This window comes from Oncorhynchus clarkii, unplaced genomic scaffold, assembly GCF_045791955.1.
Source record: "Oncorhynchus clarkii lewisi isolate Uvic-CL-2024 unplaced genomic scaffold, UVic_Ocla_1.0 unplaced_contig_4265_pilon_pilon, whole genome shotgun sequence".
NCBI lineage: Eukaryota > Metazoa > Chordata > Actinopteri > Salmoniformes > Salmonidae > Oncorhynchus > Oncorhynchus clarkii.
In genome coordinates this window covers 42,125-66,466 of record NW_027258249.1, presented here as the reverse complement: position 1 = coordinate 66,466, position 24,342 = coordinate 42,125, and the positions used below count along the sequence as shown (strand labels likewise).

General features: G+C 42.5%; 2 protein-coding genes across 2 annotated transcripts in view; both read right to left on the bottom strand.

Moving 5' to 3' along the window:
• The window catches only part of LOC139396368 (collagen alpha-2(IX) chain-like), a 29,328-nt gene extending 13,879 nt beyond the window's left edge, over positions 1-15,449 (bottom strand). Inside the window, exons 1-14 of the mRNA XM_071143401.1 lie at positions 15,167-15,449; positions 13,234-13,308; positions 11,619-11,654; positions 11,457-11,519; positions 10,660-10,713; positions 9,817-9,852; positions 7,487-7,510; positions 5,662-5,715; positions 5,476-5,529; positions 4,691-4,741; positions 3,840-3,896; positions 3,608-3,661; positions 736-789; positions 503-556 (exon numbers count right to left, since the gene is read on the bottom strand). Coding sequence (XP_070999502.1) covers positions 503-556; positions 736-789; positions 3,608-3,661; positions 3,840-3,896; positions 4,691-4,741; positions 5,476-5,529; positions 5,662-5,715; positions 7,487-7,510; positions 9,817-9,852; positions 10,660-10,713; positions 11,457-11,519; positions 11,619-11,654; positions 13,234-13,308; positions 15,167-15,238 — 738 coding nt within the window. The 5' untranslated portion in view covers positions 15,239-15,449. The remainder of the gene's footprint in view (positions 1-502; positions 557-735; positions 790-3,607; positions 3,662-3,839; positions 3,897-4,690; positions 4,742-5,475; positions 5,530-5,661; positions 5,716-7,486; positions 7,511-9,816; positions 9,853-10,659; positions 10,714-11,456; positions 11,520-11,618; positions 11,655-13,233; positions 13,309-15,166) is intronic.
• Positions 15,450-20,725: 5,276 nt separating this feature from the next.
• Positions 20,726-23,505, bottom strand: LOC139396367 (growth hormone-releasing peptides-like). The gene is made up of 3 exons (XM_071143400.1): positions 23,320-23,505; positions 21,037-21,443; positions 20,726-20,828 (listed from the first exon to the last, which is right to left on the bottom strand). Exons 1-3 carry the CDS (start codon positions 23,503-23,505, stop codon positions 20,726-20,728), a joined length of 696 nt encoding a protein of 231 aa, XP_070999501.1.
• Positions 23,506-24,342: the final 837 nt, after the last annotated feature.

Below are 24,342 nucleotides of genomic sequence, written 5' to 3'. Positions count from 1 at the left end.
AGCAAGTGTAACACATCTTCAGAAGTTGTTGTTCTTTGATTTATTATAATTTCCTTCAGTGTCTATGGGGCATGCTAACGAGCGCAAAGATCCTAACCACTGTGATAAAAGGATGATTTGCACTTAGCGCTACACACCAACAGCCAGGCATTCTGCTTGGCACCTAGCCTGGGCGCTAACTTGACTAACACAGCTAATGCTAATGCTAAGATGGATGGCCTTCCTGGATCATTAACTACAGATGGAGGAACAGTGATCCCAGACAACCCTTTCTCATTAGAGAAAGCAAGAGAGAGAGAGAGAGAGAGAGAGAGAGCACATGAGAGAGAAGAAAGAGAGACAGGGAGGGATTGAGTGAGAGAAAAGAGAGATTTTGAATTCTTTCCAAATGTCCCCTTAGAAGGTAACAGGTAGTGTTTATAGTGCAGATAGAAAGAAACCAGTGGAGGAGGGGATGTGGTGGATGGAGAGAGTGTGGTAAAGGAGGTGTGTTGTAACTTACCGCCTCTGCCTTGGGGCCCATCATTCCTGGGTAACCCCTCAATCCCATAGGACCCTATGAGATGGAGAGAAAGCGAGAGTTGAAATAAAGGACGTTCTGTCAACGTTGCACGAGTAAAAATGACTTAACATCTGTATTTTATTCTCACAACATTCTAACGACATATGTGCTCTGACCATATTGCTGTACTATAATGTATACATAACATTGTTAACATAGATAAAGGTCGTTACCGGGGGTCCTGGGATTCCCAGCTCACCAGAGATGCCGACCTCTCCCTTCGTACCCTGAGAAAGAGAGAAAAAGAGAGAGAGAGAGAGAGAGAGAGAGAGAGAGACAGATAGACAGACAGACAGACAGACAGACAGACAGACAGACAGACAGACAGACAGACAGACAGACAGACAGGCAGACAGGCAGACAGACAGAGAGACAGGCAGGCAGACAGGCGGACAGACAGACAGACAGACAGACAGACAGACAGACAGACAGGCAGACAGGCAGACAGACAGAGAGACAGGCAGACAGGCAGACAGGCAGACAGACAGACAGACAGACAGACAGACAGACAGACAGGCAGACAGGCAGACAGACAGACAGACAGACAGGCAGGCAGACAGGCAGACAGACAGACAGGCAGACAGACAGGCAGACAGGCAGACAGACAGACAGACAGACAGACAATGAGAGACAGAAATAAATTAAAAGTGTGACAATAACATTTCATGCATGTATCTATCGTGAGCTGTAACTTCTGCTACTACATAACTCCTCAGTAAATGAGAGCCAACTGAAGCCAGTAGAATAAAGTGTTCTCTGTATGATGGCCAGGGAGTGTACTCTGTATGATGGCCAGGGAGTGTACTCTGTACGATGGCCAGGGAGTGTTGTCTGTGTGATACCAGGGAGTGTACTCTGTACGATGGCCAGGGAGTGTACTCTGTACGATGGCCAGGGAGGGTACTCTGTATGATGGCCAGGGAGTCTACTCTGTGTGATACCGGGGAGTGTTATCTGTGGGATACCAGGGAGTGTTCTCTGTGTGATACCGGGGAGTGTACTCTATATGATGGCCAGGGAGTGTTCTCTGTGTGATGGCCAGTGAGTGTACTCTTTATGATGGCCAGGGAGTGTTCTCTGTATGATGGCCAGGGAGTCTACTCTGTGTGATACCAGGGAGTGTTCTCTGTGTGATACCAGGGAGTGTTCTCTGTGTGATACCAGGGAGTGTTCTCTGTGTGATTACCAGGGAGTGTTCTCTGTATGATGGCCGGGGAGTGTACTCTGAATGATGGCCAGGGAGTGTTCTCTGTATGATGGCCAGGGTGTGTTCTCTGTATGATGGCCAGGGAGTGTACTCTGTGTGATACCCGGGAGTGTTCTCTGTATGATGGCCAGGGAGTGTTCTCTGTATGATGGCCAGGGAGTGTTCTCTGTATGATGGCCAGGGAGTCTACTCTGTGTGATACCAGGGAGTGTTCTCTGTGTGATGGCCAGGGAGTGTTCTCTGTATGATGGCCAGGGAGTGTTCTCTGTGTGATGGCCAGTGAGTGTACTCTTTATGATGGCCAGGGAGTGTTCTCTGTATGATGGCCAGGGAGTGTACTCTTTATGATGGCCAGGGAGTGTTCTCTGTATGATGGCCAGGGAGTGTTCTCTGTATGATGGCCAGGGAGTGTACTCTGTGTGATACCAGGGAGTGTTCTCTGTGTGATGGCCAGGGAGTGTTCTCTGTGTGATGACCAGGGAATGTACTCTGTATGATGGCTAGGTAGTGTACTCTGTATGATAGCCAGGGAGTGTTCTCTGTATGATGGCCAGGGAGTGTTCTCTGTATGATGGTCAGGGAGTCTACTCTGTGTGATACCAGGGAGTGTTCTCTGTGTGATGGCCAGGGAGTGTTCTCTGTATGATGGCCAGGGAGTGTTCTCTGTATGATGGCCGGGGAGTGTACTCTGTATGATGGCCAGGGAGTGTTCTCTGTATGATGGCCTGGGAGTGTTCTCTGTATGATGGCCAGGGAGTGTACTCTGTGTGATACCAGGGAGTGTTCTCTGTGTGATACCAGGGAGTGTTCTCTGTGTGATGGCCAGGGAGTGTTCTCTGTGTGATGACCAGGGAATGTACTCTGTATGATGGCTAGGTAGTGTACTCTGTATGATAGCCAGGGAGTGTTCTCTGTATGATGGCCAGGGAGTGTTCTCTGTATGATGGTCAGGGAGTGTTCTCTGTGTGATACCAGGGAGTGTTCTCTGTGTGATGGCCAGGGAGTGTTCTCTGTATGATGGCCAGGGAGTGTTCTCTGTATGATGGCCGGGGAGTGTACTCTGTATGATGGCCAGGGAGTGTTCTCTGTATGATGGCCTGGGAGTGTTCTCTGTATGATGGCCAGGGAGTGTACTCTGTGTGATACCAGGGAGTGTTCTCTGTATGATGGCCAGGGAGTGTTCTCTGTATGATGGCCAGGGAGTGTTCTCTGTATGATGGCCAGGGAGTGTTCTCTGTATGATGGCCAGGGAGTGTTCTCTGTGTGATTGCCAGGGAGTGTTCTCTGTGTGATGGCCAGGGAGTGTCTCTGTCTAAATGAGCTGTGATCAGCATAGCCAGACTGAGACAGACAGACAGACAGTCAGTCAGTCAGTCAGTCATTCAGACAGGCAGAGTGCAGATCAGGTGCTAAACCTTCCTGGCTGAAAGAGTGTCTCAGGTACTACTGGGGCTCATTAGTTATGCTTAATGCTTCAGGCCTAGTCGGCCACTCTAACACCTACTCTCTTATCCACTCCACATGTACCTGGCTCTCAACCATCCCTTTCATCTGGGCTCGCTGCGTGATGCCTGGCTGCCCGGACCAGGCCTGACTAATCACACCCAGAATAGTGCCAGTCGTGCCTCATTAGCGCTAAGCCTGCTTCATCTACTGGTCATGTGTGTGTGTTTTATTGGAAGCATGAAAAAGACTGCTTTTCACACCCCTGAAGTATTGTAAGATATTGTTTTCAAATATAAATGCTTCAGATAGATCCCGGATCAAAACACAGATAGAATGAAACATAAAGAAACAGACAGTCAGCCGGTCAGATAGACAGACTATTTAGGACTCACCAGTTTCCCAATGCTGCCAGGCTCTCCCAGCACACCAGCACGACCTTTGTGTCCCTAGAACAGAACAGTTAGTTAGTTTACAGATATAACAATCAATCAATCATGAACTATTTATTCAGTTGATGAATTACAACTCCACCGACAGGAATACTGTACACAGATGACAGAATAACCTTATTTCAGGTCTTGATGGGTAAATATCTAGTTTTTCTCATGATGAGGACTCACATACCTTGACCCCCTGCAGACCCTGGGGACCCTTAGGCCCTGCTGGGCAGTTGATTGGACACTATGGAGAGAGAGGGGTGAGAGAGAGAGAGAGAGAGAGAGAGAAAGAGAGAGAGAGAGAGAGAGAGAGAGAGAGAGAGAGAGAGAGAGAGAGAGAGAGGATGAAGGGTCGAGGGGGGAAGGAGAGTGAGAAGAACACCAAAGTAAAATTCAAAGTATAATTGAGTCTGTTTCTCAGCCAAAAGCAAACAAAGTGGCCAATTGATCAGTGTGCTGACTCTTTTTCTATGGGTGTCAAATCCCCAGCAGGGCATCACATTATGAGGGACTTGGATTAAGGAGAAGACTAAGGGAGGGATGAAAGAGGGACATGAATGAAGGGAGAGAGGGGATTGAAGGAGGACTGGGAATCCTCTTTCGGTGTTAGATGAAAGGAGAGTGAGGGATGAGAGCAAGAGCGTAAACCGTCTCAGTGACAAAGCCCCTATCTCTAATGAGAGATAGGGAGGAGAACAGAGGAGTGGAATGTATCTCCCCTATGTTGGGCACTCAGCATAGGACTTGACTTAGGACTTGTACCGATAGGGGTTTAGTGACAGCGTACCGGAAAGTTCTGTGTCTATATATCACAAGCTACAACCAGATTGCCAGGAGCTCTAGGTTTGAGGATGGATCCTATAGGCTTTGGGTTAGGAGTTACTGCTTTGTAAGGCTTAATTAGGGTCAGCTGTAAGGTATTAAGACAGAGGAAAGGAGCTATCCAAGGGGCAAGGCCAGAACGCTGCAATAGACTAGAACAGGTACAAAGAGAAGAGATAAACGATGAGGATGGGTGGAGGTGTGGAGGGATCTTACCTGGAAGTCTGCACTGCCCTCCTCTCCTCCCAAGAACTTCCCTGGAGGACCCTGGAGACAGATTGAGAAGGGGGAGAAAGAAAGAAAGAAAGAAAGAAAGAAAGAAAGAAAGAAAGAAAGAAAGAAAGAAAGAAAGAAAGCGGAAGGAAAACAGATACAGATAGTTTGTTAAACACAGTGCCGGGGCAGCTGTTCTGAGTGTGTGTATACTGAATTAGAGTAAAGCATGCCTCCCTGGGCTGAGGTATGCAGGGAGCAGTGAGATGAGACAGGGGAGACAGATCTAATGGGAATATATTTACTCTGCAACACCGGTAAACCAAAACAAATAGACTCCCCATGGCTGGGAGCATCACTCTATCAGGCTGCTCCCCACCTGAAATCCCTCATGGAGAGAGATACTGTATACCTTGTAGAATAGACTGGGGAGCTAAGATACACACTGCTCAATGTAGAGTTTATGTTTCATTGAGCTGCTCTGCTACACTGAGAATGTGGTGGTCATCTGGACTGGGATTACTGGGTTATTGCTGGAACACTGGTTTCTTGCTTGTAACTAAACGTTGTTATTTTGCGTTAAGTTACTGGTTTCTGACTACATTTTCCTGGTTTCTTGGTGATTTTAAGTAGCTGGTTTCTAGTGCTAGGTGTGTCCTTGCTGGTTTTTACTAATACTAGATGTTTGTTTACTGGGTTATTGCTGGTTTTAGGTGTGTACTTACTGGTATTTACTAGTTCTAAGTGTTTATTTACTGGTTTCTTGCTGGTTCTAGATGTAAACATACTGGTTTTCCTGGGGGTCCTGGAATTCCTGGAGGTCCAGGTTCTCCCAATATGCCCTGAGAGAAGTGGGAGGAAAACGAGGGTGGGAATTAGATGAGCGATAAAGAGTATCTAACATATTACATAACGTGTGCTATCAGACATAAGACAACAACGGTCTTCTTCGACAACAATGGTGAGGGTCTTACCGTAGGTCCAGTCTGTCCAATCTCACCGGGAAGGCCGATTGGGCCTGGGGCTCCCTAGAGAGAGAGAGAGAGAGAGAGAGAGAGAGAGAGAGAGAGAGAGAGAGAGAGATTATGCCAGTCCTGGACCCTGTCAGTAAATCTCAGTAAGACAAAAATAACAGTGTTCCAAAAAAAGGTCCAGTCGCCAGGACCACGAAAACAAATTCCATCTAGTCACCGTTGCCCTAGATCACAAACTATACATACCTTGGCCTAAACATCAGCGCCACAGGTAACTTTCACAAAGCTGTGAACGATCTGAGAAACAAGGCAAGAAGGGCATTCTACGCCATCAAAAGGAACATAAAATTCAACATACCAATTAGGATTTGGCTAAAAATACTTGAATCAGTTATAGAACCCATTGCCCTTTATGGTTGTGAGGTCTGGGGTCCGCTCACCAACCAGTAATTCACAAAATGGGACAAACACCAAATTGAGACTCTGCATGCAGAATTCTGCAAAAATATCCTCCGTGTACAACGTAGAACAAATTATCAAAATCCTTAAATTCTACAACCATCTAAAAAGAAGTGATTCCCAAACCTTCCATAACAAAGCCATCACCTAAAGAGAAATTAACATGGAGAAGAGCCGACTAAGCAAGCTGGTCGTGGGGCTCTGTTCACAAACACAAACACACCCTACAGAGACCCAGGACAGCAACACAATTAGATCCAAGCAAATCATAAGAAACAAAAGATAATTACTTGACACATTGGAAAGAATTAACAAAAAAACAGAGCAAACTAGAATGCTATTTGGCCCTAAACAGAGAGTACACAGCGGCAGAATACCTGACCACTGTGACTGACCCAAAATTAAGGAAAGCTTTGACTATGTACAGACTCAGTGAGCATAGCCTTGCGATTGAGAAAGGCCGCCGTAGTCAGACATGGCTCTCAAGAGAAGACAGGCTATGTGCACACTTCCCACAAAATTAGGTGGAAACTGAGCTGCATTTCCTAACCTCCTGCCCAATGTATGACCATATTAGAGAAACATATTTCCATCAGATTACACAGATCCACAAAGAATTTGAAAACAAATCCAATTTTGATAAACTCCCATATCTACTGGGTGAAATTCCACAGTGTGCCATCACAGCAGCAATATTTGTGACCCGTTGCCACAAGAAAAGGGCAACCAGTGAAGAACCAACACCATTGTAAATACAACCCATATTTGTGGTTATTTATTTTCCCTTGTGTACTTTAACCATTTGTACATTGTTACAACACTGTATATACATACATATATATATATAATATGACATTTGTAATGTCTTTATTGTTTTGAAACTTCTGTATGTGTAATGTTTACTGTAAATGTGTATTGTTTATTTCACTTTTGTATATTATCTACCTCACTTGCTTTGGCAATGTTAACATATGTTTCCCATGCCAATAAAGCCCCTTGAATTGAATTGAGAGAGAGAGAGACAGACAGAGAGAGACAGAGATAGATAGACAGAGAGATAGAGAGACAGAGAGAGAGAGATAGATTGATAGATAGATAGATAGATAGATAGATAGATAGATAGATAGATAGATTGATATAGATAGATAGATAGATAGATAGATAGATAGATAGATAGATAGATAGATAGATAGATAGATAGATAGATAGATAGATAGATAGATAGATAGATAGATAGATAGATAGATAGATAGATAGATAGATCTAGGATATGTATCCTTTGGGTAAAAGAGGATACACTACCAGTGTAATTCAGTTCAGAATAATATTTAGCTTAATTCTTTATAATCAAAAAATACTGACTTACAGCCAGTCCAGGCAGTCCGGGTCCCTACAAAGAGGGAAAAGGGGATTAGAGATTAGTTAAGTCTAAGTATAATCGTATAATCACAAACAAATGTGCATAATGAGTCATGTATGATTTGTTTAAACAATTATCTTCTGTTATTTCAATTAAGAGCATCTGTGTCTACGGAGGCAGAACACAATACAGACAGCAAGCATCAAGCTAACCCTGACTGAGACAATCAATGTGTGTTCAATGTGTCATAATAAGTGATGAAATGAAATATAAACAAAGAAATGAACGTAATTCAGTGATTCATCCATGCATATCACTGACTGACTCCACTCTGTCAATGTAGTTTTTCTAGTAGTCGGTCAAATATAGCTACATAACACCACCTAGTGGTATTCTGCTGTAACTACATGTAGTCTTCCTCAACCTGCAAGAAAGACTTCATTCTTAACCACAGATCTAGGATCAGATTACCCTGACTCCAAAACATTAGAAGAACAGACTGGCTGTATCAGAGTTCTTGAACCCACTATACCAACCTGGTCCTAGAGCATTTCGTATTGTTCTGTATGTAAATCTGAGACACTGCATTTAGTATGATATTTTATATTTGGTATGGTTATATAAGACAGATGGTTACTTAAAGCTAAAATGAAAGAAGGGTGGATCGTCGAGGTGGATGGGTGGGCGTACAACGCGAACATCTTGCAACCCAAAAGTTGCGAGTTCGAATCTGATCACGGACAACTTTAGCATTTTGCGTGCTTAGTCTCCTCCTGTACTCCCTGTTCCGAACAAGCCCCCATTAACCTAGAAGGGCTGTAGTGGAGCGGGTAGAGAGTTTCAAGTTCCTTGGTGTCCACATCACCAACAAACTATCATGGTTCACACAAAGACAGTTGAGGGCAAAACAACACCTTTTCCCCTTAGGAGAATGAAAAGATTTGGCATGGGTCCCCAAACCCGAAAAAAAAGTTCTACAGCTGTACCATTGAGAGCATCCTGACCGGTTGCATCACCGCCTGGTATGGCAACTACTCGGTATCTGACTTTAAGGCGCTACAGAGTGTAGTGTGAACGGCCCCAGTACATCACTGGGGCCAAGCTTCCTGCCATCCAGACCTATATACCAGGCAATGTCAGAGGAAGGCCCAAAATGTTGTCAAATACTCCAGTCACCCAAGTCATAGACTGTTCTCTCTGCTACCGCATGGCAAGCGGTACCGGAGCGCCAAGTCTACGTCCAAAATGCTCCTTAACAGCTTCAAACACCAAGCCATAAGACTGCTGAACAATTAATCAGATGGCTACATAGACTATTTACATTGACCCCTCCCCACTTTGTTTTTACACTGCTGCTACTCACTGTATATTATCTATGCATAGTCCCTTTACCCCTACCTACATGTACAAATTACCTCAACTAGCCTGTACCCCTGCATATTGATTCAGTACCAGTGCCCCCTGTATATAGCCTCGTTATTGTTATTTTATAATGTTACTTTTATTGATTTTTTGATTGTTTTTTAACTTTAGTTTATTTGGTAAATATTATCTTAACTCTTCTTGAACTGCACTGTTGGTTAAGGGCTTGTAGTAAGCATTTCACGGTAAGGTCTACCCTTGTTGGTTCAGGGCTTGTAGTAAGCATTTCACGGTAAGGTCTACACTGTTGGTTAAGGGCTTGTAGTAAGCATTTCACGGTAAGGTCTACAGCAGTTGTATTCGGCGCATGTGACAAATACAATTTTATTTGATTTAAGCTAATAAGCAACTTTTCAACTACTTACTACTTTTTAGCTACTTTGCAAACCACATAGCATGTTAGTTAACCCTTCACCTAACCCTAACCCCTAACCCTAACCTTAACCCTTTAACCTAACTCCTACACCTAACCCTAACCCCTAACCCTAGCGAGCTAGCTAATGTTAACCACCTAGCCGCCTAGCTAGAATTCATAACATATCATGTTTTGCAAATTTGTAACATGTTGTAAGTTTTGCAAATTCATAACATATAATGCAAATTTTAATTTGCAGCAAATCATACAAAGTGGGTGATGGAGAACCACTAATTAATACATACCATACAAAGTGTAACATATAATACCAAATGCTCTGAGACCAGGTTGACTGTACATGACTGGTGGAAGAGGCTAGTGATTGTAGAATCAGCTGCCAAAAGCTGTGATGACAGTGTTATGTAGCCCGTATGACTAGCGGGAAAACCCTGGGCCCTATTTATGACGGAGGATTAGTCCCTGTGGTTTTGTAGTGATCAGGTTATATGTAGTCTGTACTGAACAGTGCTCAGGTTCTGTTGAGCCTGTTAGTACTTACAGTGGGTCCAGGTTCACCACCAGGTCCAGGCTGGCCCTGTAGAAAACAACAATAAACAACAACAACAACATGAGGGTTTATTCTCTCACAGTTCACTACAGACATCCAATGGCTGATTACTATGACCTGACATAGCCTGGTTGACAGCCTGTTTCTGCTTTGGTAACACAATGTTAGTGTTGTTAAGTTCTGAAACAGACTGGCACCTAGGCTAGTAGTCTAGATGTCATTCCAGTTCACTTCTGGCACGTTTTCAATCAACCAGAGCAGAGCAAAGAGAGGATTCAGAAAAGGTGTCCATGAGGAGAAGAAGGAAGGCACTTTAGACCAGTGGACCTCAACTGGTTTAGCCTCTGGACTCAAATTGAACCAGTCTTAGTAAAATAGTCGCTTCTCAATTTATTTTTACCAAAATGCAACTTGGAAATTAATTTTTTGATGCTATATTGATAGTAAATGTAGCAATTATATGACAAGGGAACAATGACAAGGGAACCTTTTTAATTGTCAATAACTCCATATTGCTCATATTGTTGAAGAAGAATGCTGGTAAACTCACTGGTTTGAGACCACTAAATCAGCCCAAACTGCTATATAGCGCTGCAAATAACTCTACATTGAAAAAACTTAGATTGAAGGAAAATAGTTCAGAGATAAAACCATTTTAAAATGTAGGTTCATTGTAACTTTCTACGTGCTTTCTAACTGGTTTAAGTTGTTTAAGTTAAGACTGGAGTCTTTTTTCATTCAAATAAAAAATAAAAACGTTTTACTCAGAAACTACCGAGCCGTGACCCAACTTTGAGAATCATTTCTTTGGACTATTGAGACGCGCCGTCTTACTTTAGGTCCAGGGTTCCCGATAGGGCCGCCGTCTCCCTTTGCTCCCATCAAACCCTGTAGAGACGGAGTGACGAAGAGAGAGAGCGAGGGTAAAGAAGAAACAATAATATTCATTTGGAATTAGTCTCATACAACAAGTGCAGGTAGGGATTGCTGCGTGAGACCTAAATTCCCATTATAACAGTGGAACAGTGGTCTGATTGGATTTGACACGTCCAGATAATCAGCAGGAAAACAAATCCCTGTGGAATGTCTCTCAGTGTGTGACTGTGGGACGAGCAGATTGACTTCCTAGTCCCTTGGTTAGAGCGAAGCAGTTTCCTCAAAACAGCCACCTTCATTCATTACAACATGAAGCTCAGTCTTTCTAGCTTGTTTAAAATATATTAATGCATCAGGCTTTTCTTTCCTGGAGGTTTCTCCAAACACACACAAACACACAAACACACACATACACAAACACACTCACTGCATGGTCGGAACTAGAAGCACAAGCATTTCGCTACACTCGCATTAACATCTGTGTATGTGTATGTGACAAATAAAATTTGATTTGATTTGAAACACACACACACTTTCTCTCTTTCTCTCCCTCTCTCTCTCCCTCTCTCTCTCTCTGTCTCTCTCTTTCTCTTTCTCTCTTTCTCTCTTTCTCTCTTTCTCTCTCTCTCTCTTTCTCTCTCTCTTTCTTTCTTTCTCTCTTTCTCTCTTTCTCTCTCTCTATTTTTCTCTTGTTTCTCTTGTTCTTCACAAACTCATCCTTTTTCAATCTCTCACACACTCCGCATCTAACTTACGTCGATGCCGTTCTCTCCGGGAGCTCCATCTGGACCAGGCTCACCTGGGTCCCCCTTCAACCCCTACAAACAGAGACACAGCCATGTTCAGGTATACACACACATCAGAGATGTTGAGTAAGGTGCATGAACACCCTTGAACATGCATTCACAGTAACTTACTGGTGGGCCAGAAGGCCCAGGAGGTCCCTTTTCCCCCTGTGAAGAGAGAGGAACCAAAATGAGAGACATGATGTTAACAATTAGTTCATACGTTGTATGTTAGCTACTTTTAGAAATTGATGAATGAAAATCAGTTTATGTAGAAGATGTTGAAGTCTTTGGGCTCTATTCAATCTGTATCGAAGTTCAGCATTACAGTGTGAATGAAATGTGACCCAACACACTAGACTACCTATGCCACTGCAGTCACAGTAAGCGCCATATATGTTAGCTCAATTGAAAATGACCTTTACATTTCTTCAGCGATACAGATTGAATAGAATCCTTGATGACTGCCCATTGTTGATCTTGAGGGATTGGTGGAACCTCCACTGACCCTAACAGAAGGCTATGGCTGCATCTCAATATCCCAGAGTTACTTCCTTACCTAATCTCCTTTCCTCAATCAGAACAAACTTTTACTTTAAGTGCTGGACAAGTGAAATCAAATTCCTAGTAGGCAACCTCCACATGGCTGCCACCTAGCCAATGTTTCAAGTCAGGGATAAGACAGATAATGTAAGGAGAGGAGACAAGGAGAGGAGACAAAGAGACACTTTAGACTATTGAGTTGCATCCGAGGTAGTGACATCAACCTTTTGCGTATTCACCAATCCAGTTCACCCCACATATCTGCAAGGGTCGGTTTGTCACACGTGGAGAGGAGGATGGGTGAAAAAGTTTATTTTAAAATCCAGCCATGACTGACAGCTCATGGTTGCTCCGCCCTCAAGGTGGAGTTAGGGAACTTTCCAATCATGATAGGACTAGGTAGGTAAATATAGTGGAGACTAGGTGGAGCTATTGCTGACACCTAACCCACTCAAGTCTGCAACGGAGAGTGAATAAGGGCACGGGGGAGTGAACAACTTTTTGGGATTTATCTGCAGCCAGCTACTGTTGATGAGAATTGGGTTTCACAGCACTCCCATTCCAGCCCACCCAATGGTGACATCACATATCATAGCAGATAAATGTATGACCCTGGGGCCCTTTCCATTCCAAGTTCCAACCCAGAAGAGGTGATCCATGTTCCCATCAAACATTAACCTGCCAGTCCATAGCCTTCCATTAGTTGGAAAGAGAATGAGCTTCTATGTCCAACTCAGTGAGGGCATTGACATATCCTAAACCATTCACGTTAACAGTATATCTATGTGGCTTTGGGGGAGAAACATCTCTCCTACTAATCGCATTGGATACAATCCTACCTTGTCACATCACATTCCTTTTGAATCATACAGGACAAGGCTCACACATTAGGGGTTTTCCTTCTCCATTCATGGTCTAATTCTGTATTCTCAACATGTTTTCAGAACCTGGCTTTGCTTAGACTGAGAATACCTCAAAGGTATCACATTACCGCGATATTAGTCCAAACCCCTCTCTTGGGATGGAGGGAAAGCTCCCGACTCAAAGACCTCTCTCACTGTGGGAAACAGAGCTCTTTTGTGCCGCTCTTTTGTGCCGCCCTCTGGTGGTACAACCGCGTTACTACCACAACGTGCTCCGTTAGGTACAATGCCTGTCTTTGTGACAACCTGTTGGCACTGGGCGAGGCGGAGGGGATACTCACATCAATGCCATCAGACCCGGGGGTGCCAGAGGGACCGGGCGGACCGGGATTGCCTTGAGGTCCTGGAGGACCGTTCTGGAAGAAATTAGAACAAAATGGAAGGTTTAGAAATGTGCAAAGGTTTTTTAGAGAATTATTTGGGCTTAGAATGTATCACTTCTTGGCATTCCTTCAATTGGATACCTGTTATTTTCATACTGGCAAGTTTTGGGATTTTTGTGCCATTTTATTGTAAGCTTTTTGATAATGGAGACATGGCTAGTTTTGGAGCAGGTGCTAATTGATGAAGGAACAACAATGTGAGGCAATCAAACATTATCAAGTGTCATCATACTTCAATCACACTTCATGTGAATAAAATCCTATAAACAAGACCAAATCATCATAAACACAAAGTAATTGAATCACCTAGAAACATCACCCCTACCCCTCACATTTTTACATAAACCATGTAACACCAATTCAAATCCAATACCGCTGGTAGCCTATATGGAACGATTTAAAAACCTTTATAAAACTATCCAGAGCTCATGAGAAAAAATAGGATTGATGAATGAGGTTCTCTTTCTGATATGGAAATGAAAATCATCCCACATCCTGTATATGTCATGAGGCTGGGAATGTTTACCAAGACCCTCTCCCATCCCATCCCCTTCTTTTGGGAACGCAGCTTTTTTAAATGGATTTCAATCCGCTTCAACCAGTCACAACACAGAATCCTCATGCAGTGTAGAAATGTATTCCAGAAGTGCCAATCATTCAGAAAAAAGGTTGGGAATTCCACACAAGGATCCTGTTTGTTCAGATAGATCCACTGGTAACTTTCTATTGGATAGCAGGTGGGTGTGATTTGATGGAGGGTATCATCAGGTCCGTCATTCCGCGTGTGGTATGTGTGTTTGAATAGTGGTAAAGAGACTGGGTGTCTTGACTGGGTGTCTTGAATACACGGCCTGTGTGTGTGTGTGTCCAGCCGAATTCCAGTTTTGAATCTATACCTCTATGGTTCCCTCCTGAATCTCCTTTTTGGCAAAACAAAAATTGTAAATCGGTCCATGTTATGTATGCACTCCAACTTTTGTTCAGGAATATCCGTCCATACGAAAAAGGAGACAGTTCCATTCTTCATCCATATTCAGGAAGAATCACTATCCACAGAATCAAGGGCCATAGTCCAAAGTAGGAAGATACATGTACAATGCCACATTACACAACACACACAGTTCACAGATGATCTTCATCACAATGACGATGATGATGATGAAACACTCAAGTTCTGAAACACCATTCTGATCATTCATTCTTCTGAAACACCATTCTGATCGTTCATTCTTCTGAAACACCATTCTGATTGTTCATTCTTCTGAAACACCATTCTGATCGTTCATTCTTCTGAAACACCATTCTGATTGTTCATTCTTCTGAAACACCATTCTGATCGTTCATTCTTCTGAAACACCATTCTGATCGTTCATTCTTCTGAGACACCATTCTGATCGTTCATTCTTCTGAAACACCATTCTGATCGTTCATTCTTCTGAGACACCATTCTGATCGTTCATTCTTCTGAGACACCATTCTGATCGTTCATTCTTCTGAGACACCATTCTGATCGTTCATTCTTCTGAGACACCATTCTGATCGTTCATTCTTCTGAGACACCATTCTGATCGTTCATTCTTCTGAGACACCATTCTGATCGTTCATTCTTCTGAGACACCATTCTGATCGTTCATTCTTCTGAGACACCCCAATTCCAAAATGTTGTTTTCCAACCACCACTAGCCAGTGTGACAACAAAACCAAAGCAAGCACAGCAGTTCCCCTAGCAACCCCCAGTCCCTCTCTTCAGGGGACCCCTCTCCCACCATACACCAGCCAGAGCCACCCTAATGTGGGTACAGTCCTAACCTCCCCTGTCCACTCCACTCACCACTTGGGCCAGAGCCAGGCACAGAGTCTGCAGGATGACCCAGCTCTTCAACACTGCCGAGAGTCCAGACATGATCCCTCTCTCCTCTCCCACTCTCTCTCTTCAGTACTAAATCCTCTCTTCTATCGCTTTCTCCCTCTCCCCTGTCCTCTCCTTCAAGCCGGGGACGGAAACGGTAAGGAATCCAAAGGGGGATGTGCGTAGCCCCAAAAATTCCACCTACAAAAAAGTAGTGTCAAGGAATGGTTGGATGGAGGGATGGGTGGGATGAGAGAGAGGTGTAACCCAGCCCTACAGCCTGCCCCAGTGGACATAGGACTTCCTGAAAGCCCCCTACACCAACACAGAGACACACACCGAAACATACACACCACGCAGAGACACACACACACACACACATTCACCTCACAGCTCATTGCCATGGTGGGTGGGGGCTGACACAGCTGAACTTTTGAATAATGTATCCCCATAGACAGGTTCCCACAAGCTCATTGGACAAGCACAGCCGCTGCTCATGAATATGCACAGCCAGGTTCCCACATACTGATTGGACACAGCTGCTACCTAGCAGAAGGGGAGTTCCTGAGTGACTGAAATGTGAGTGTTATGCCCCAACCTACATTAACTCTCCCACTTCCGCCCCATAAGCAATATTGTAGAAGCTCCACCTTGCCTTCTGATAGGCTTGAATTTCTGCCATATTTCTTACATCTATACACTTCTTCCAACAGTGCTTAGGAGCTAGGGCTTGTTTCTGGACAGGCTTAATACCATTCAAACATCTCCCTCTCTCACAGTTGTGTGTGTGTGTGTGTGTGTGTGTGTGTGTGTGTGTGTGTGTGTGTGTGTGTGTGTGTGTGTGTGTGTGTGTGTGTGTGTGTGTGTGTGTGTGTGTGTGTGTGTGTGTGTGTGTGTGTGTGTGTGTGTGTGTGTGTGTGTGTGTGTGTGTGTGTGTGTGTGTGTGTGTGTGTGTGTGTGTGTGTGCGTGTGTTCTGCCCTATGCCAGCCTTTCACATAGGAGTGTCGAGTCTCTCACTATTTTCTCAGTGAGTTTTCTCTATGATAAACTGACTGAATGCATTTGAGCAGATCACTTTTGTTAAGTCGGTCAAGTGTGTTGCATTATGGCCATTTGTCAGACTTGTGCCTACATGACGACTGCATGAACTTTACAAAAACCACGTGATCAAAGGTTATGAAGTTTGACTGCAGTCGATTGCATATTTCTGCAGTTGCTCTTCAACGACTTTGTGACTGAAAGAGTAATCAACTTTGCCGCGATTCAGGTATAAAGGCTAAAAGCAACTGACTGCAGACAACAGTCGAGGAGTTAAGTTGGGGGAGATGCATCTGCAACAGCTGAAAGTCGGACTCTAATGTGGTTTTTCAACAGCAAGGCTCAGAACAACACAAGTTGGACCATTTGTAATCCTATACTGCAGCTCGAACACACCCACATGTTGTAGAGATGCTGTCACTTCTTACATTTAGCAGATGGTATTTCACAAGTTGATCTTACCTGTATCTAGTCTGCTCTCTCCTTTGATGAAATGCTGCTCTCTGTTGGTCATCTCTAGTTCCTTCATCTCTAGTTCCTTCATCTCTAGTTCCTTCATCTCTAGTTCCTTCAGTTCACATTATTCCAGAGTTGGGACAGTGGTTGCTCACTAATACCTAACCCTATGCTGGTGGTGTGTTTTGGAATAACATTATAGAAAATAAGGATATTGAAGGACAATAATATGTTCTTTCGTCTAGAGTGAATTATCCTATGTAAACATGAATAAACATGAAACATTCAAAAGTAATGAGGTCAAAGGTGACAGCTATTGTGGATGAAACCCATTTTGAGAGTAGAGTAACCGTGCCAGAGGAAAGTTCACCCATAATACCAAAATGTCACAAATGTAAAGTTCAGGAATAATAGTGAATATAAAGTAATAAACCAGGGCAGTAAGACGCGTGAACAGTAATGCTCCGCAAGGACAATATTTTATCTCCCGATCAAATTAATATTTTTGGTTGGATTCTAACTTGAGATCCCTGCAATCAAAGTTTAGCTGAGATTTCGCATGTCAGTGTGTGCATGATGCACAAGTTCATGTTTATCTCAGGTTAGGATCAACCCTACGGTACTTTACAGAAAGACGTAGGCTTATGCATTTAACAGGCAGAAACCAATACATTTTACAATCAAATCAAGCTTTATTTATACAGCACATGTCAGACATGGAATGCAACACAGTGTGCTTCACAGGAAAAAAATGAAAGAAAACAATGAAAATAAAAGCTGAAATATTTACTACACAAGAAACATAACAAACAACATAACAATAAAAACTGAATGACTAAAAATGCTTATCCCAGATTGTAAAACATGTCCTTGCTGGTCCCATTCCCTACACCCAAGACTTAAGATTCCTACCGCCAGCAGGCAAGGGGATTTTACAGTTCACCAGGCGATTTCTTCAGGGCAAGGTGTCGAAAGCGTTCCACAGGAATGCTGACCCATCTAGACTCCAATGCTTCCCACAGTCGTGTCAAGTTGGCTGGATGTCCTTTGGGTGGTGGACCATTCTTGATACACATGGGAATCTGTTGAGCATGAAAACCCAGCAGTGTTTCAGTTCTTGACACACTCAAACCAGTGTTCCTGGCACATACTACTATACCCTGTTCAAAGGCACTTACATCTTTTGTCTGGCCCATTCACCCTCTGAATGGCACAAATCAAATCAAATCACACATACACCATCCATGTCTAAACTGTCTCATGGTTTAAAAATGATTATTTAACTTGTCTCCTCCGCTTCATCTACACTGACTGAAGTGGATCAATAGAGATGACATCAATAGAGTACCACTGTATGAGTCATAATACCCATAAAACCTAGCGGTCAAACAGGGATATGGTGACAATCATTTTTCCACTATTCATTTTTCCTGTATGGGAGTTTAGAAACACTTAAAGGAAGGCCTATATTTCATGTAGTCTTACCCTGGTGTGACGTTTTGAGAACCTTGTAAATCTCTCTGGGACAAGGTGACTTTTATCCAATTGGCCAAATTTCCTTCAATGGACAATTCTGTCTTGTGCAAGTTTAAATTGACACAATACCTGTTAGCAAAGGTGTCATCTAGAGATAAAGTGCTAGAGCTTGCAGGGAAGTGTGGATTTGTATAATGTCTACTTTGGTGTTAATTAGCATTTTCAAATCTGAGATATGTTGATAAAAGTCACCTTGTCCGAGAGAGATTTACATGGTTATCATAATGTCACGTCAGGGTAAACCTACACCAAACAGACCTTATTTTAAGTGTTTCTAAAATCCCCTATTGGGAAAATGAATGGTGGAAAACCGATTGGAACCATTTCCCTGTTTGACCGCTAGGTTTTATGGGTATTATAATACCTCTACTGTGGGGCTCTATAAGACTCTCTCCAATAGAACCCAACATTGCAGAGTTATGTGCATCCTTTCAAGCCCACCCTTCTCATTAACCTGTGGTGAGTTATTCACAATTTTCAATGAACAGGTAAGGTTTTATATGTAAGATGAATAAACAAAGAGCTAAATTATTGATTATTATTGTATTATTATTTGTGCCCTGGTCCTATAAGTGCTCTTTGTCACAACCCACGAGTCGGGTTGTGAAAAAAACTCAAACTCATTCTTATGTTTAATAAATGTATCGTATAGTGTGTGTGTGGCAGGCTTACAATGTGTCCACCCGGCACACCCCTCATAGCCTGGTTCCTCTCTAGGTTTCTTCCTAGGTTTTGGCCTTTCTAGGGAGTTTTTCCTAGCCACCGTGCTTCTACACCTGCATTGCTTGCTGTTTGGGGTTTTAGGCTGGGTTTCTGTACAGCACTTTGTGACATCAGCTGATGTAAGAAGGGCTTTATAAATACATTTGATTTGATTTGATTCATAGGTGAATTGCTGCAAAGAAACCACTACTAAAGGACACCAATAATAAGAAGAGACTTGCTTGGGCCAAAAAACACAAGCATTGGACATTAGATCGGTGGAAATCTGTCGCTTGGTCTGATGAGTCCAAATTTGAGAGTTTTGGTTCCAACCGTCGTGTCTTTCTGAGACGCAGAGTAGGTGAACAGATTATCTCTGCATGTGTGGTTTCTACATGATTCCATATGTGTTATTTCATAGTTTTGATGTCTTTTAAAAATAAAGAAAAACCCTTGAATGAGTAGGTGTGTCAGACTTTTGACTGGTAGCGCATATATATACACAGTATATATACATATAAATATATACACATATCTTATACACATATCTTTTTAAAATATATTTTCCTTTATTATTTTCCCCTAATCCTAGAACGCCTCCCCTAATTGGAGTAAACTAGTGGACAACAACACTTAGGCTTCTACTTCCAGCTTATACATACTATATACATTTCACGGACACAGTGTATTTTACAACAGTTATCTTTTGTTTGTTTTTAATCCTACGTTTCAGCTAACATCAACCGCTCCCATCTATCTCTGTAGACCATCCAGTTTCATTTTCATTTTGCCTAAGACAGATGGTTACTTAAGGCAAAGATGGTAGTAGGGGGGTTGGTCAGGGTGGATGGGTGGGCACATAACATGAACATCTATCCACCTATAGGTTGTGTGGTGGGGTGGGTGGGTATATAACATGAACATCTATCCACCTATAGGTTGTGAGTTTGAATCTCATCATAGATTTAGGCATTTTAGTTATTTTGCAACTTTTCAAATACTTACTACTTTTTACCTACTTTGCATCTACTTAGCATGTTGCTAACATTTCCTCTTACCTTAAATATAACCCTTTTAGCCAACCCTTCCCCTAACCTTAACCCTTTAACCTGACTCCCAACTTAGCCCTAAACTTAACCCTAACCCCTAGCCTTGCTAACGTTAGCCAGCTAGATCATGTTAGCTAACCTAGCCACTTAGCTAGAATGTGTAGCGTATCATACATTTTGGCAAATTCGTAACATATTGTACGTTTTGCAAATTTGTAACATATAATAGGAATTGTTATTCAAAACATATCATACAAAATGGGTGATGGACATCCACAAATTAATACATATCATATGAAACATAACATAGCATACTAAATGGAGTGTGCAAGATTTACATACAAAATAATACAAACTGCTCTGAGACCAGGTTGGCCAGTCAGCACCTGGTCTAGCTACAGTATTACATGATTAGCCTATCTATCATTAGCTAAGTAGGCCTACTGTTTTTTTTTGTTTTTTTTCAATTGGGAGGAGAGACGAGGCGAGAGAGACGAGAGACAGTGGTTGAGAAGTGGAACATTCAGAAGTTGACGTTTGGTAGACCACTTTGGACCTATCCATGGTTCTGAAACGAATAACATCCAAATCAACGGTAAAATCGATACTATCGTTTTAATTTGTGCTTTACATGATTAAGTAACAATATGCCACCAATTTAACAATATTCATACATTACATAGTAGATCAAAATTACGAAAAAACATAAGCGACCCAGGTCATGAAAACGGGACCCACTTCTGTGGCGACAGAGTTCTTTCAAGAGTTCCAGAGGAGAAAATCCAACGTTGAGCTCTTCAGAGTCTTCTCCCGTGTCCCTTCTTCCTCTGAGCCAAAATCATAATAATTATAGTCTTGCTGCCTGAAGAATGAAAATAGATGTACATTTTGAAATTATAGGCCTATGGGGCTTTCCCATTCGAAAGTCTATAAATTGAAGCCTAAATGGTTCTGTATCTGTTTTCCTTAAATATATATGTTAAATAGTAATGCAATTATTTAATAGGCTACCTTATGTTATTTGTCGAAACATGCTACAAAAACACCATTATTCGTCAATGTAGGCTTACCTAATGTTTCCATTTGGCACGGGTTCGGACCTGCGTGAGAAAAAGGCCATAGTTCGGAAAGGATACCGGCGGTTGAACTCATTCCTGCCGAACCTCTGTGGCAGGGTGGCGGAGGGCAGTGTCCCGACATGGGGACACTCAATACATGACGTCGGTTCCGTTGCGCCAGACCCCTGTGCTCTTCCAAACCGTTGCGGTAAATTAAGGGTCGTTTTGGGTGAGTGGGTGTCGTCGGGTAGGGAGTCCCGGCCGAAGCGAAGCGGAAGGTTGGCATGAAGGTGCGACGTTTTGACAGGTGGCGGGTAGAGTCGGACCATGGTCGGTGCTAAGCTGACTCTGCCGCTGGTCGGCACTACGTTGATTTTGAAATCATCCACCTCGATACTCCGTGGTATTTCATTGCTTGTCTGAAAAGAAAAAAGCAGGGAAAAAACATAAAATATTCATCTTTCCCTCATCTTATTTTGTGTGTGTATAAAATCTAGATATAATCACACAAAAAGGAATATTATTGATGAATATTCGTTAACTGGTAAAGAAGGCTACAACTTGACTAGTCGTTAACTGGTAAAGAAGGCTACAACTTGACTAGTCGTTAACTGGTAAAGAAGGCTACAACCTGACTAGTCGTTAACTGGTAAAGAAGGCTACAACTTGACTAGTCGTTAACTGGTAAAGAAGGCTACAACCTGACTAGTCGTTAACTGGTAAAGAAGGCTACAACTTGACTAGTCGTTAACTGATAAAGAAGGCTACAACTTGACTAGTCGTTAACTGGTAAAGAAGGCTACAACCTGACTAGTCGTTAACTGGTAAAGAAGGCTACAACTTGACTAGTCGTTAACTGGTAAAGAAGGCTACAACTTGAAGGCTACAAAACTCCCTAAAAGGAGGAGTGTTCCTGGTGTGCACGATTGTCAGACTGATGGCTAATCAGAACATAAATATGTAGCTTAATTCAGATAGTAGAACATTGTGCCAGCTTGTTTTAATAAGCCAAAATATTATGATTTGGTAATAAATGCATAGTGTAACCCTTATTTTTCACAGGTAAGCCAATTGTAAAATAGGGATGATTAGGTGGCCAGATTGGGAATTTAGCCTTACTCTTACAGTAAGTTCCATGGGATCTTTAGTGACCACAGAGTCAGGAGACCTGTTTAACATCCCATCCAAAAGGCAGAAGGCTACACAGGGCAACATCCCGGTGGATTCTGATATTTTTTTTTAGATCAGAGGAAAGGGTGCCTCCTACTGACCCTCCAACATCACTTCCAGCAGCATCTGGTCTCCCATCCTGGGAACAACCAGGAGAAACCCTGCTTAGCTTCAGAAACAAGCCAGCAGTGTGATGCAGGGTGGTATGCTGCTGGCAATTCTGTTAGTAGAACATTCTGCCACCTTGTTTTAATAAGCCAAAATATGATGATTTGGTAAGAAATACATCGGCTTAGTTACCATTTATTAAGAGCTGCACCAAAACTCTGTAATGCCCTTTACATTAGATACAGATAATCTATTGGCAAAAGCAGCTCAAAACTCACCTTTTCACTTTGGCTTTTATTTAGTGGGTCTTTTTAGGTGTTTTCCTTGTATATAATATGTTATTGCTATGAGTGGCGTTTTAGGCTAAATGTTATCCTGTTTCCTCTGCTTTTATTCTGATTAATTTTCCATTAAATTGGTCTTTTGACCAATCAGATCAGCTCAATTGCCCAGAATTGGGATGCCTGTATAAACGTAGCCTGTGAGCTGCAATTAGCAAGCAAATAATTACCAACTAAGGTTACTTGATTTAAATCAAGTTTACTATGAAAATAATATTTAATAACAATAATATAGACTTTCAATATATTATTAGCTCTACTTTATTATCTAATGTTGACATTCAATTTATTATTAGCTCTACTTTATTATCTACTTTATTATCTAATGTTGACATTCAATTTATTATTAGCTCTACTTCATTATCTAATGTTGACATTAAATTGTATTTTACTACATTTGACCTCTTTTTTTCAAGCTTCTTATTGAAAACACTTTTTTATTTGACCTTTATTTAACTAGACAAGTCAGTTACAGAACAAATTCTTATTTTCAATGACGGCCTAAGAACAGTGGGTTAACTGCCTTGTTCAGGGGCAGAATGACAGATTTTCACCTTGTCAGCTCAGGGATTCAATCCTGCAACCTTCTGGTTACGAATCCAACATTCTAACCACTAGGCTACCTGCCGCCCCTCTACTGCTTAAGAGGTCATTTTGGGTGTAGGGTTATGCTTACCTGAGGGTCCTGTCGCTGACTGGTGGTGTGCCCATCGTTGTCGTTGGTCATGGACATTCTGTACGCCCTAGAGTCAGAGGCCATCACCCCTTGGAACCCCAAACACCCCAGAATAACCAAGGTGAACATCGACATGATCGTCCTCAAAGTGGCAGTGACAGGAAGCATCTTGTCTCTGTGGAACATTGACTACCATACTTATACCCTCTGTCCCTGACCGTCACCTGCTCTTAAAGGGTTCACAAACACACACACACACACACACACACACACACACGCCATTCACCAACCAGAATCATGAATGAAAGCATTGCCCACCCCGGTACTTCCTTATTTGGCCCACATACAAAACATAGTACACACACACACACATTCACCATATAATTATCAATGAATGCATGTGAACATGTGCTCATTTGGCCCTCATTGTACATCATACAATCACATGACCAGAATCAACCAGTCATTGAACAGTGTCCAACTTGCCCTACTGGACATGTGCCACACACACACACACAAACACACCAAAAGACAGGGAAACAGTATTTTTAAAAGTGTGACGTGAGTATTAATTTCTTAATTGGTAGGGCATCTTCGTGGTCATGGTAACAGAGAGCCTTGCAAGGAGTGTGTGTGTGTGTGTGTGTGTGTGTGTGTGTGTGTGTGTGTGATGTATGTAGGGTAAATGAGCATGTGTCTGTGGTGACAAATAGGGTCTTACTGGTCAACTGACTTAAGGTTATATACAGTACAGTAGGACCCTTGAGTAACATACATTTTATTGTGGATCCAAATAAGTGCATGTGAGTGTGTGAATGGCCACCTTTTAATGGACTGCCCCCTCTATCTTCACGTTTACACAGCAGCCCAATTCTGATCTGTTTTTCATTCATTTGTATTTTGTCCAATCAGATAATTGCGCAAAAGATCAGAATTGGTCTGTCTGTGTAAAAAAATAAAAAATATCAAACTTCTACCTCAGTTATTATTATGTGTGGATACGAGACGGACATTTCAATCGGA